Source organism: Leucopleurus acutus (assembly GCF_964270905.1).
Source record: "Leucopleurus acutus genome assembly, chromosome: 13".
Classification (NCBI taxonomy): Eukaryota; Metazoa; Chordata; class Mammalia; order Artiodactyla; family Delphinidae; genus Leucopleurus; species Leucopleurus acutus.
This window is the reverse complement of record NC_139155.1, coordinates 14114878-14129573: the sequence shown is the minus strand read 5'-3', so window position 1 is coordinate 14129573 and position 14696 is coordinate 14114878. Positions and strand designations below refer to the sequence as shown.

Sequence of the window (14696 nt, the reverse complement as noted above, 5' to 3'; positions counted from 1 at the left end):
TAACTCTTTTCAGAGTAGTTGTACTATTTTACATTCCCACCAGCAATGTCTGAGAGCAATTTCTTTGCATCCTCCGCAGCATTTGGTGATGTCACTATTTTTAATTTTTTGCTTCTTCATCATTATTTTGTCAGTTATAGATTTTACTCTGGGTGGTTTTACCTTTTTACAGTGTTATTTGTTGTTGTTTCTACCAAGTCTAATTTTTCCTGGGTCAAATTTTAGTGCTCTATGGAACCAAAAGGGGGACGTTCTTAAGTCAGTCTTGTGTATAAAAGAAATGTCACAATGTGTAGTAGTAGCCATTTCCAGTTTTATTTTGTGCTGATAACTTCTACCACTAATTTAGCACATAGGTTTTCAGTTTCTATTGTATGCCAGCCACTGTTCTTGTTGCTGGTAAAACATTGGTGAACAGAGCCTACCATCTACTCAGGGAGACAAATAATAAATAGAATGTTTGTAATAACAATAAAATGTCAGGTGGTGTTAAATGTCAGGAAGAAAAGTCAATTGATCGGGGGAGACCTCTATGAGGAGAAGACATTTAAGTAGAGACCTGTGTGAACAGAGTGAACCATGAAACTATATGAGTAAAGAGCACTGCAGGTAGAGAGAGTGTGGAACGTACAAAGGGCATGAAGTGAAAACGTGCATGGTGTATTTGAAGAACAGCAAGAGGGTCAGCTTTAAGCAGAGTGTGCTAGCACAAGAGTTGTGGGAAATAAGGTTGGAGAGAGAGATATGCAGGGGCCAGATCACATGGGGCCATTTAGGCTATAATTAGGACTTTAGAATTTTTCCTAGTTGTGACAAGAAGCCATTGGAAGGTTTTAAAGGCTCCTCTGTCTGTTGTATGGATAATAACTGTAGGAGGACAGGAGTAAAAGCAGGGAGATCAGCTAAGAGGCCCCTGAAGATGACTGATGATAGTGGGTTCGTGGAGGTGACTGAAAATGTGAATAGAAAGAAGAGACGATAACAGTGACATGTAGCGAGTGGATTTGGCAATGAGGGATGGATGGATTTGGGTTTGTGCAACGGATGAGAAAAAGAAAACAGGATGAGCAGAGTTCAACAGGAAGAAAGGGAATTGCTGGGTTCAATGTACGACATGTTAAGTTTGAGGGGTCAGTGTTATATTAGGGGAGAATGTCAGTGACTTGTAAAGGTTTAAAGGTCAAAAGAGAAGACATTTATAAAGCCACAACTTTGTCATATTTGCCTCAGTTCTCTCCCTTTGTATTTAGTTTTTCGTTGTAGAAAAACTAAATACTAAACAAACTAAATACCAAACGAACAAAACTAAAACTCTCCCTTTGTATTTAGTTTTTCATCGTACTAGTCTCAGGTTAAAATTACTACACACACACACACACACATACACACACACAAATACACGCACACATATACACACACATTTTGATGAGCCTTCTACCTCTCATCCCACATATCCCCAGGTCTTCTTAAACTTTAATTAAAAGCCCTTCTAAAAACTTGCATCTGTTAACAGAGATGTGAGAAAGTACATGTCACTTACTAGTTTTTTTTTAATTGCATCTAAGTATCTTCTATGTGGTATTGACAAGGTATAAATGCTTTTAATGTTAAATTCATGTAAATATCCTGCAAAAATATACTAAATTAGTCTAGAAATGAGATTTCCACTATTTTTAAATAGTGCAAGAAAACCTTTTTATTATTATTATTATGGCAAATACATAATAATACGCTACACTTGGTTCTAGCTTAAATTCATCAAGAAGAACATGCAAATTTATGCTAATATTAGTTATTTCTTTCAGCATTGAATATTCCAGTTTGATTCAAGAATAACGAAACTGCTAAGAAGCTACACATTTATCTCGTGTCTTTCAGAGAGGCTGATCAGTCCTGTGCTGATGACACAATTTCATTGCGTCCAAAAAGCAAATAGTTGAGTTGACAGCTTCTTGATTGCTTAACACTGACTGCTCCAGAAATTCCTAGAAACTCAGAAAGGATACTTCCCATTCCATTTGCCAAAAGTGTAGAAATCAAGACTAAGAAACTATGTAAATTATTGACATCTAGAAGTTAATTTCAAGCCATGTAAAATGATATAATGTTAACACATTTGTCTAATACACATTTAAGAAATAATCCAAAAGAAAACAGAATGATATCCCTTGGAGTTTGTAGGCACAGTTATATCTACAATAAACAAGTTATTAACTACAAGAATTTAACGTTTATATTTTATAGTTTTCTAGGGGGGCTCCTCTCTAGCTTGAATAATATTCTAATAACATTTTATTGTTGAGAAAGCATATTATTCTGCTACAGGCTCTAATCAACTAATTTCCTCTCATGACAACTGAATTCTGACTAAAAGGGTGAAACATTTTTTTCTCATTTTTATAATAAATCTAAGTTACTGTGTCTTAATAGCAATCACACAAAATACCCTCAAGTGTTAACTCTCATTTCCTAAAAACTAACAAATTCAATGTTTCTTAAACATTCATCTTACCTTTTTGATGATAACTGGGTAGTTAACTGAACAGCTTCAAAAGCACACATCACAAGAGCAAAGGGGATTAAAATCTGTTTAAAAGAACAACAAATGATGCCATGGGTAGCTGTAGCATTTGAAGAAATATTTCAATTTCTCAAAGTTTGTCTGTATTAGTGAAAAGCCAATGCTGAAATAAAACCGTGATACCAATGACATATAGAATGGTGACGAAAACAGATTTAAAAATCCACATCAACAGCATTTGTAGTATAAAAGATAACAACAAATATTTCAAATAAAGCCTATTCCAAATTTTTGTTCTATTTAACTCAGTATAATAATTAATGACCCAAATCAAATAAACTATGGAGCCTGATGATTTGATTCACAGATCCCTGAACTCATCTGGTTATTTGATACTACAACTCTATTAACATGATTTAGCTGTTTTACCATTGCTTGCTGTTGTTTTATTTTAATACTAATTTATTTCTGATTATAAAATTCATACTCTGTAAAAAAAATGGAGAAAGGTATAATAAAATTTACACTGGTTGAAAAATCTATAATCCAGGTGTAACACTGTTAATATTTTGAGATACTGCTTTCCAGTGACCAATTAAAAAAAAAAATACACACACACAATGTTTAAACAAAGAGGGGAGGGAGAAAATATGGAAAAGAAATGATGTTCAAAACTGCATAAGACTCTTGTTCAAGTGAAGGCTACATGTAGTGAAGGCTACATGACTGAAACAGAGGTCCAGGAGAATTTTCACTTCCAGCCACATCAGTCAAAGAAAGTGACCAAATATATTAGGTCAGTAAAGCTTACTGAATTAAGCTAGAGATTATAAGTCTAGCATTTAGTTTAAACTTCTATTTTTCTTTCTTTTTTTTTTGCTTGTTTTTAATTAAAGGCCCATGATCTTTAACAGACTGAGAAAAGAACAACTACCTTTAAGAAAAATGTAAATAAAGATTAAGGAAACTGTTAATACACATTTCAAAAGAATTCAGTAGAGAATGGGACATGAGAAAATGAACATCTTTTTTTTTTTATTTAATATTTTTATTTATGTATTTATTTGGCTGTGCCGGGTCTTAGCTGCAGCATGCGAACTCTTAGTTGCAGCATGTGGGATCTAGCTCTCCGACCAGGGATCGAACCCAGAGCCCCCTGCATTGGGAGTGTGGAGTCCCAGCCACTGGACCACCAGGGAAGTCCCTGAACATCTTTTTTAACATTTCTTAAAATTACATTTGTATTAGTGCAGTAACAAAAAAAAGGATATTAATTCGTTAATAAACACATACTTTAACAATTATTACTTATGTGATCTGAATAGAAGGCAATCAGATTTTAGGCAGATATTAGTTCTTTTATTTAAACAAATATATACGAAGTACATAAAATGTGCCAGGCACTATGGTAGAGGGAATAAGACAAGCTTAATGATCCTAGAGAAAAAGGGAAAGAGCATGAATTACATTCTATTGGAGAGTCTGAACCCTTGGAAAGCTGATAATTTGTCATTATCTTAGAACCCTCAGTACCTAGCCGGTGCTCATAAGCCTTCAATGACATATTTATTGAATGAATAAATCAGTTCTAAGTACAGGGATTATGAGAAAAAATGATAACACGTTGGCAGTCTTGGGGGTGGGGAACATCAGTTCGGGGAGCCTTTGATCTTGAGGAGCAAGGCAGTTTTGATCCACCCTTCACTCCCCACAGGCTTTAATCACCTTTGATAGGACTTCCTGGGACTAACAGCCTCTCTACTTTTTTGAAGTTAAATGGGCTTAGGAGTAAAGTAAAAAGATTATATTTTGAAGTAAAAGCTAAAGTGTCCGACTTCCCATTCAACAGTGTCTGAGAAGGTATCTTCTTTCCATGCGACTTAACTCTGTCACTTTATAATCTTAATGTCACATGTTACATAATCTTACTTGTCACAATGAGTTCATAATCTTATAAATCAATATCTTAAGAAAATAAGAAAACCAACCTTCCACATCATCAGGGCTCCCATCATGTAAGGACTAAACACGGTCAGAAAGCAATAGACAGAGGCAAGATCAAAGCTAAGGAATCAACAAAAAGTAAACGGAGTTTAGAATTCACATTGTAACTTTAAAAGAACGTTCTTCTAAAAAGCATGTTTAACCTAATTTTCTGAAACCTACTCTTACTAAAGCACAAGTATACATTGTCTCAAGAACTATTATAAAATCAGTAAAACGAATGAGATAGACTTGTATGTGCCCATACATACCAATTTTCAAAATACATCCTTCAGTGTAAAAAGCAAGGTACAGAACAAAATCCTTATTTGTATTATTTTCTGGTTATACATATGCTGTTTTTATTTTAAATTACCTGTTAATAGAAGCTATATTCCCAGTTCCAAAAAAGGCCGTCATTAAGAAGAAAACCTAAATAGAGTTAAGGAAATGCCAAAACAAGTCAGAATTCATAAAAGTTCTTTTTCATTGAGAAAAGATATACCTATTCTACCATGAGGGTAATTTGCTTTTCTACTTGTACATTTGATCATAAATTGTTGTAAATGAGTGTTCCATTGTATCTCCTTGTGAATGCATTTGGAAAGAACCAGACTGAACAAGCAATGTACTAAGAACAATGAGGCATGGGAGGTCATCCTTGTCACGAGTAACCTTGGGAAGGTTACTATTTTCCTTGCCTCTAACATAAACAGTTGGATTACTGCTATTTGTAGTTGGCTGCTAATGATTAAAAAAAAAAGCGATAGACATTTTCAGCTGAAATACGACGATTTCATTTCATACATGCTCGCTGTGTGCCCACTACATGTGAGACGTGCCAGGTTCTTTGAAAGGCTTAGGAAGAAATAAGATATCATGTTTTAAAATAATTCAATAGAGAATGAGAAAGAGTAAACATCTTTTTGACATTTCTTAAACTTACATTTGTAATAGTGCAGTAATAAAAAGTAGGTATTAATTATATTGGGGTCTAAGAACTTACTGCTAGTAAAGTATTTAAAATAGTGCCTGGCCCACTGAAAGGGCTCGATAAATGTTAGTTACTTTATTATCATAAACACATACACAAAAATGGTACAGACACACTAAAAAGGAAGTATGAATCAAGGCAAATTTCAGTGAAAAAGCGGCATTTGCGTTGGTAACTTGAGCCTTAAATATATTAATTGTTCCATGCATTCAACCAGTCAACTAACCAAGCAAGATTTATCATCTAGTACATGTCAGAGGCAGAGCTAGGCACTAAGAATATAAATATAAATAAAATAGTTTAAAGTGCTCATATGGTGACTAAGATTATGATGATATGTAGAAGTATATAAGATGAATTTAAAGGTAAACAGTGGGAAATAAATGATGTAGTCAAGGACTTCCCTAGCGATCCAGTGGTTAAGACTCCATGCTTCCAACGCAGGGGGTGCGGGGTTCAATCCCTGGTCAGGGAACTAAGATCCCACATGCCACCCAGTGCAGACAAAAGAAAAAAATAAATAAAATGGTGTAGTCAAGAAACAGTAAACAGGTGTGATAGAAGCTGAGCGTTTATTGAAGGGTACAGTGAAAGATGAAGCAAGAAATGTAGATGGGTGGCATATTAATAAAAAACCTTGAACTTTATTGTGGAGACAATGAAGAGCTGGCAAGAATTTTAGGTGAGTAATATAAATAAGAAATACCAATAACAGTGAGATATTTGGATCAGGGATACAAATAATTAGAGGCAGGAAATTCAGTTAGGAAGCCATCTCAGTAATCTATGTTGGGGACAAGGAATGTCTGAACCAGTGTGGTTAGAGTGGAAATGGAGAAGGAGGGGAGACCATGGAACTTTAAAACTGGACAGGGAGTTGTTAAATATGACAAGTTTGATGCCCGGGTAGCTGGGAGCATGGCAATGCCATTAAATGAGATGAAACCTGGCAGAGAGTGATTTTGGAGAGGGGTGGGCAGTCATTAGTCAGTGTGGATATATATCTGGTGATGCCCAGCAGGATGTTGGACATTTGACTCTTAAGGTCAGAGAGGTCAGGGCTGGAGAAGTAGATCTTAGAGTTGTTTGTACAGAGGTGTCAGTCAAAGCTATAGGAGAGGATGACATTACCCAGGCACAATTAGAGGAGAAGGTTAATGATAGAGCTTGGAGAAAAACATACATGGTTCAAGAGCAAAGGAAGAGTAAGTTTCCATGAAGGAGAATAGAGATGGTGTAAAAAGCTGAGAAGAGAACCTGGATCATGTTCTGGATGTCAAGGGAAAAGAAAGAGAAAAGTCAATTGAGTTGAATGTTTTAAGAGTGGTCAAGTAAAACTGAACAGATTAGACTGTGCAATCAGGAAGGCCCTGCAGACCACGAGAGGACAACTTCAGCAGAGACATTTGACAAATATTGAAGAAGTACTGTGTGCCAGGCACTGGTCAAGGCTTGAGGATATAGTACATAAATGGGGAGGAAATGGTAGCAGCAAGGAGCTTGGTAGTAGACACAAAGGACAAGATGAAATTATAATTTAGGGAGATGCAGGGTTCAAAGGAAGAAGTGTTTTATTAGTATAGGCTGAGTGGAAGGAATCTGCAAAGACAGAAAGCAAAATTGAGAGTGAAGGCAAGAGGTAGAGGAGAGAATAAGAACATTTATTTTCTGGACCTATAAGGTCCAGACTCCACCACGGTAAGTTCAAAGGAAATATCTCCCTATGAGTTTTTTCAACCCAGTCAGCCAGCCTTCCCAAAATGAGACTTTATTCTGTCACACTGTCTTACAAAATTCTAATACAAATAACTTTCACACAATATTGCCTCTGATGTGATCCAAAAACCTTGTGGGACAGATGTTATATAACATGAGTATAGTATAAAATACACATAAAAAGATACAAACCTAACTCATAATAGTGGTGTCTTCTGGATGAGGGAAATTAGTTTGGAGTTGGAAGTTGAAAGGAGACTGTCTTTAGCTGTAATATTTTAATTTTTTAAAATGTGTGACATATGTGACAAAATATTAGTTGTTGATATCTTGGATGGCAGGAATACACATATATACATTTGTTATATCATTCTTTATGCTTTTCTATAGTTTCAGAAATTTTTTGAAGTGTAAACTATATGAGAAAATTATGGTTGAGAGGGCGGTTAAATGGCCTCCAAGGTAATACCACTACCAAATGACAGGCAGAAACCCCTCCCACTTCTTACTCCATTAAATGGGAGGTTGCAGTGCCTTAAAACAGAAGTCCATAAAAAGGATACAAGGAAAAAGGCCCTACGGATGTCATCCAGATAGAGGTCTCGAAACTGGGTTATATCAGTATTATAGGTGAATTGGATACTGGAGACCTGTGAAATAAGAAGAAATTTATAAACGCACAATAACAGTTTGCTTACTTCTACCCTCAAAAGCAAACTTACCGTCAAAGTTACAATAGCTAGAAAGATAACTTGTACTGACAAGAAAACAAACAAAAACAAATAAATCTTTTCCTATAGCTTAATTTCACCTTAATAACATCTGCCGAAAGGTAAAATATACTGTTAATAATATAGGGAACTGAGTTGTAGTATTGCCATATGTGTAATAAAAGTGAGAATTGGGCTTTTTATTATCCTGTATAAATGCTTCACTTTTAAATCCCTATATAATTTTTCCCTTTTCTGACATCTGATTTCTCAGTGTCCCGATCTTCTCAAACTCAAGTATGGTATGATATTAAAAAGCATGATAAATTAAATATTTTTCTGTTTTTTTGTTCTTCTGTTAACTCATTTCCAGAGAAATTATTTTCTCTCTATAAAAAAACAATATATTTCTGTCCTGGTAAAATAAAAACCTCTCAATTCCAACATGATGGATGCACTCTTGCTTAATCCCCCTTTTTCCACAAAAGAAAAACTCATGGATAAGTTTAAAGGGAGAATTTCCCTATCTCCCACTTCCCATGTAATTTTCTGTTAAGTTCTTGGGATGCTTTAATCCTCTTTTCTAGAAAAAGACATATCTCCTTTCAGTTAAAATATAGAATTTAGGGCTTCCCTGGTGGCGCAGTGGTTGAGGGTCCGCCTGCCGATGCAGGGGACACAGGTTCGTGCCCCGGTCTGGGAAGATCCCACAGGCCGCGGAGCGGCTGGGCCCGTGAGCCATGGCCGTTGAGCCTGCGCATCTGGAGCCTGTGCTCCGCAACGGGAGAGGCCACAACAGTGAGAGGCCCACGGGAGAGGCCACAACAGTGAGAGGCCCATGTACCACAAAAAAAAGAAAAAAAAGAATTTAAAAAATAACACAATAAACCTCATTTTTAATTTAATAATATTTAATTATTAAAATTTTGAATATTTAATACTAAGGACAGTCTGACCATTTACTTAAATCTGATCAAAACTTCTTTTCATGTATTGTTTTAATATTCCAGGACTGAAAGTTAGAAACCAGTAATTACTCAATATACTTCAATAAAGTTTCTTCTTTATTGAAATTGTTTATTCTAAAACATCAAGTACTCTTTGTGAACTCAACTAGAACCAGTTAAGGATGAATCAATGGATCAATTATGAAGGTATTTTCCTGCAATATTTCTTTTATCTGACCTCAGTAAAATTGTAAATATTTTATCACCAATTTCTTATAATTATCTTCAGTTCTGAAATAAAGGCAAGAGACATCAATTAGCTCTCTAGCTCAGCATGATAAAGGTGTCCTTAATATCTGGTTGGCTTTTAGCCAATTCAAAGTATATTATGTTGAATAAACAGTCTAAGATTTGGACTGAGGCCATGATCACTAAGGTGACAGAATAAGCATTTTGGATTAGAATGACTAGAAAGAGAAAAATAACACTGGAACACAAATGTCACTTTATGATCAAATTCATAAGCTGAAGTGTGACAACATAAATATTATTCCAACGAAAATAAACTGAAGGAAAGAAAAATTAGATGTGAAAACAAAGGCAAGCAAGATAAAGAACATTCTTTCTCCAGTATTCTTTCACCTATATTAATGTTTTTTTGCATCAGAGATTCTCAAATAATCTCTAAGAAAAGCCCAACCCACATAATGCCTATGAAACAATAAAATCATGCTTTTCTGTTGTTGTAAGTGAAAATTTCCTTACAAACTGTTTGACTTAATTATTAACTTAATTATTAATGCCTTAAGTACTGTAAATTTTTAAGTAGAATTTTTGATGAAATAACATTGCAACCTCCTTATAGGATAGAGAATATTCTAATATTCTTAAATAAATGCAAGAATGATTTTGACAAGCTACCTTCTGTTTACAGAAAACAACAGATTGTGGCAGGGTTTCTTGTTCCATGTGTATCCAGACAAACATCAAACATGACAACACTAATGGGAAGAGAGCTTCATACCTAAGGGGTGGGGGGTGTGAGGTGGAAGTGGGAGGGTAGAAAAGAAAAAAACATTAAACAAATAAAAATGCAAATTTATAATACTAATAGGTCTTTCTCAAAATTAAAACAATCTTGATAATACTTCTAAGTTACAACATCACAAAATTTAAATTTTTTAGGCTTTCCAGAAGAAGAAAATAGGAAAGGAAAGTAACATTTAAATATCAACTCTAACACCATCTTTTGAAATTTATCAGATCTTGAGATCATTACATGTTTAAAATAGTAGAGATATTTAAAATTCATTCATGAGGTAAATGACAGAAATATACAAAAAAGAAAGAAAGCATAAGACAAAGGTAAAAAGACAATTCCTGAGTTAAAATGATTAATATACAGAGAAGAAGAGCAAGATAAACATCCCAAATTTTTTAAAAACTGGGTGCAATACGGGAATATAAACCTCTCAAAAAGCAAAAAAAGAGCCAATAAATCCATAAAAATGTCTGACCATATTGATAACTGATACAGAAATTATAAAACAGATGCCATAGTCACATAATATTTACCCATATTAAAAAAATGTCAACAAGAGTATAATGAAAAAGGAACTCTCATACTCTCTACTTAGGAATAAACACTTCCTGGAAGGCAATCTAATACTATGCATCAAGAATCTAAAAAATATTCATATAGTATAATCTAATAATGTCACTTCTAGGAATTCACCCTGAGAAAATAATCAGACATATACACTATGATTCCCATCTGAAGATGTTTGTTACAATATTGTTTACAGAAGAGAAAAACAAGAAAACAGCTTAATATCCACAGGGGAGTTTAGTTAAATAATGTATGGTACATCTTTAGGCTGGCGTACAATGTGGACATTAAAATGTGGACAAAGGAGAAACGTTCATGAGAGAATGCAGTGACAGATGCTTTTCCTAACCCTTTTCTGCTCTAGTTTAAGATAAGTGTTTCGGGGCTTCCCTGGTGGCACAGTGGTTGAGAGTCCACCTGCCGAAGCAGGGGACACGGGTTCGTGCCCCGGTCCGGGAAGATCCCACATGCCGCGGGGCAGCTGGGCCCGTGAGCCATGGCCGCTGAGCCTGTGCGTCCGGAGCCTGTGCTTGGCAACGGGAGAGGCCACAACAGTGGGAGGCTCATGTACCGCAAAAAAAAAAAAAAAAAAATGATGGTTAGGAAGCCTATAAGCCAACTAGGAAAATGCTTCTAAAATAAAGTAGAGGGACTTCCCTGGTGACGCATTGGTTAAGAATCTGCCTGCCAATGCAGGGGACACGGGTTCGATCCCTGGTTCGGGAAGATCCCACATGCAGGGAGCAGCTAAGCCTGCATGCCACAACTACTGAAGCCCATGGCCCTAGAGCCTGTCTGCAACAAGAAAAGCCACCGCAATGAGAAGCCCGAGCACCGCAACGAAGAGTAGTCCCCGTTCAATACAACTAGAGAAAGTCCACATGCAGCAGCAAAGACCCAACACAACCATAAATAAACAAAAATAAAATAAAAATTTAAAAACATTAAAAATAAGATACAGCAAAGTAGAAAATAAAGATATAAAATAGTACATGGACTATGATTAATACTGTGTTAAAAAGATAAATACAGAGCTAAGACTGGAAGGAAATATGTCAGAACATCAATAGGAGGGGTAGGGTTAATAGATGATTTTTCTTCCTTATTCCTACTCTTCAAAATGTGATTATACTATGTTTACAATGATTAAAAAAAATTGAAAAAGAAAGAATTAGAATGCCTGTATCCTAGCCATTCTTGAAAATTTAGTTCAATTTCCACATGAGTCCTTGATGGCACCAGTTCAGCTCCCTTACCCAAACCCTGTCTCTAGTCATTCTTTTTTTTTTTTTTTTTTTTTTTTTTTATAAATTTATTTATTTAGGCTGTGTTGGGTCTTCGTCTCTGTGCGAGGGCTTTCTCTAGTTGCGGCGAGCGGGGGCCACTCCTCATCGCGGTGCGCGGGCCTCTCACCGCTGCGGCCTCTCCTGTTGCGGAGCACAGGCTCCAGACGCGCAGGCTCAGCAGCCGTGGCTCACGGCCCCAGCCGCTCTGCGGCACGCGGGATCCTCCCAGACCAGGGCTCGAACCCGTGTCCCCCGCATCGGCAGGCAGACTCTCAACCACTGCGCCACCAGGGAAGGCCTCTAGTCATTCTTTATATCACATAATTCACAACTTAAATTACGATAACTTAATTGTTGCATTTTGTAATTGCCTAACATTGTAAAATAGAGTACATATTTTATAGCAGCTTACAACTCTATTATACACCTGGGGTACACTAATTGTTCTAACTGTATGTCTGTCTAGTGTTCAGGACACTAGAAATGTGAAAAAAAACTTGGCTAATTGAATCAAGAAAGTGTACTCTCTGAGCAAAAAACAAAGAAAAAACCCCATGATTTTTAAAATATTTGCACTTATATATGAAATTATTCTTTCCTAATATGTAAAAACATAAATTCCATAGTTCTACAAATAGTGCTACAGATTTACTTCTTTTCAAAAACTATAAAATAAAATTTTTGTAAAATGTAGATGAATAAATCTGATAAAGACAATCTTCTTATGGGACTTTATTTCTTTAGAGAACCAATATCTCATATAAAGTCTGTATATCTGAATTAATAAACTGAAATACCAATAAAATGTCATCATGGGCTCAGAGTGTACATAATAAAACCTTTCTAAATTAGGATCTGCTAGTTTGGTCTCTGTGCAAATTGAACAGGGCTGAAAAGACATTTAGGTTGTATTATACTTTGTTAAGCAAAGGGATAATATAATCAAAATTTTGGAGGAAAATGTTTATAACCAACTAAAGAGAACTATTTTCAAGTATTATAATAGCTTCCATCTGCATAAAAATAATTAAATGCTGACTAAAAATAAATCTTCTTTATTCATTTAATCAAGGGTGCATTGTTAGAAGTAGGATTGCTATTATTGTACTTTTGTAAAGTAATGAAACTGCATTTCTTTTAAATATCCTATAATTATGACTATTCACTTATTTACATGGAGAACCCTCCAGGTCATCCAAAAATAGTGACGTGGAATGATAACAGGTGGACTATGTTTTGCAAAACTGATTTGACACTGAAAAATGTACTAACTGAAATTATTAGACTGCTTTTTCAGGCTACCTCTGTCTAATTTCTTTTGCAAAGGTAAATATACTTTCTGATGTTGGGTAATATATTTCTTAATACATTCGTTAATAAGGTCATACTTATTATTCTGATTTTAGGCGTGATTTTCACTTTTTAGATTTCTTAACTTAAATGTGCTTAAATGTGCACAATGTAAATCCCTAGGTTTATTCTAATTGGAATAAAGATCCTATATTTGGACCAAATTTTGAAACTGTCTAAGTGGTGGTTATTCGATTTGTCTGCTCTATTCAGTGTTTATTATAAAGTGCATATTTCTCACCCTCATGAAGATTTAAGTAAAGATGAAATAAAATTCAAAAGCAAGTGAAGAACTCTTTTCTTCAAAGTAGATGGGAGAGTATGTCATCGTTCTCACTGATTTCTAGAGAATGCTTCAGAATCCAACCCAAATCAAGCTGTTCTTTTTTGGTTTTGTTTTACAAGAAAATTCTAATCTTCAATGAAAATGTTTAACTTTTTAACAGTTTACCTTTTGGGAAAATATTCTAAAAGGTTTCTGAATCAAAAGGAATATCTGGACTATGACATATGTAGGAGTAAAAATAAAATATTATACTCAAAGAAGAATGAAGAAATCAAAACATAATTTAAAGTGCATGAAAGGAATGCAACAAAGACTAAAATTCTTATAAGTCATTGTTTGAGACTTAAAATTCCTCCACAATCTATCAGAACTCTCTAACACTGTAGGTAAGCAATATTTAAGCAACTTCAGGAAATAAACAGAAACACAAAGACTACAGGCAATACTGTGAAAATGATAAGAAAAAGAAAACTGAAGATTACAGATCAAGTCACATACAGTTTTTACAGAGGAAAAATAATTTATTCCTCAAGATTCACGTATTTTTCATTTCTAGAGGTTAAATACTCAGAGAAATGTCAATATGTCATTTAAAACTTGCTACTAAAAATTAAAATTTAAAAACAGTTTATACCCTGTGCTTAGAAGTAGGTAGGTCGACATTGAGGAAACAAGAATGCTAAACAGCCGATCAAAGAGAATCAGAGGACTCAGTAGAGGCATGACGAAGGAAGAGGCTGCAATAAAACACATGTGGGTAGTGTTAGTACAAGCGACACAGGGTATGTTGAGTTTAAAGCACTGAATACTCTATTATCATTTATAGCATTTATTATTTGTGTGATATTTAAAATGAAGCCACATTTGCCCTACTCATTTTTGTAAGAAATTTGAAACTTCACATTTTTAATTAAAATTACATTTCACCATTTTAACCACAATTTTTTTCAGATTTTCCCAATTTATATTCAGCCTTGCTCAGTGTAATAACTCTTAAATAATTTGTCATTTTCTAATGTAAATAATAAAAAAAATTACTCAAGATTCAGCAACTTTTCTCCTAATTAAACATTTAGTTCAAAGACAACTTACTCCCCAGAAATTGATTTTTCCTAAACACTCCCTCCTCCAAGTTTTCCCACTGCAAAGTATGCATTGAGAGTTGTAGTGTGCCAGTTAGAAAATTAGAGACAGGAGACAAGGACTTCACCACACACGACAGTTGTAATAAGAGTAATCCAAATAAGTGAAGTAATCTTTCTTCTCAATATTAGAAAGCAACTACTTCAGTGGG

The 14696-nt window shown here is 34.9% G+C and overlaps 1 protein-coding gene across 2 annotated transcripts in view; it reads right to left on the bottom strand.

Moving 5' to 3' along the window:
- PIGN (phosphatidylinositol glycan anchor biosynthesis class N) overlaps positions 1 to 14696 on the bottom strand; it is a 109413-nt gene that overhangs the window by 25858 nt on the left and 68859 nt on the right. For both annotated transcript variants that reach the window (XM_082852561.1, XM_082852562.1), the window contains 6 exons: positions 14037 to 14139; positions 9793 to 9895; positions 7778 to 7864; positions 4881 to 4936; positions 4510 to 4585; positions 2513 to 2586 (listed from right to left, as the gene is read on the bottom strand). In XM_082852561.1, the coding sequence (XP_082708687.1) occupies positions 2513 to 2586; positions 4510 to 4585; positions 4881 to 4936; positions 7778 to 7864; positions 9793 to 9895; positions 14037 to 14139 (499 nt within the window). The remainder of the gene's footprint in view (positions 1 to 2512; positions 2587 to 4509; positions 4586 to 4880; positions 4937 to 7777; positions 7865 to 9792; positions 9896 to 14036; positions 14140 to 14696) is intronic.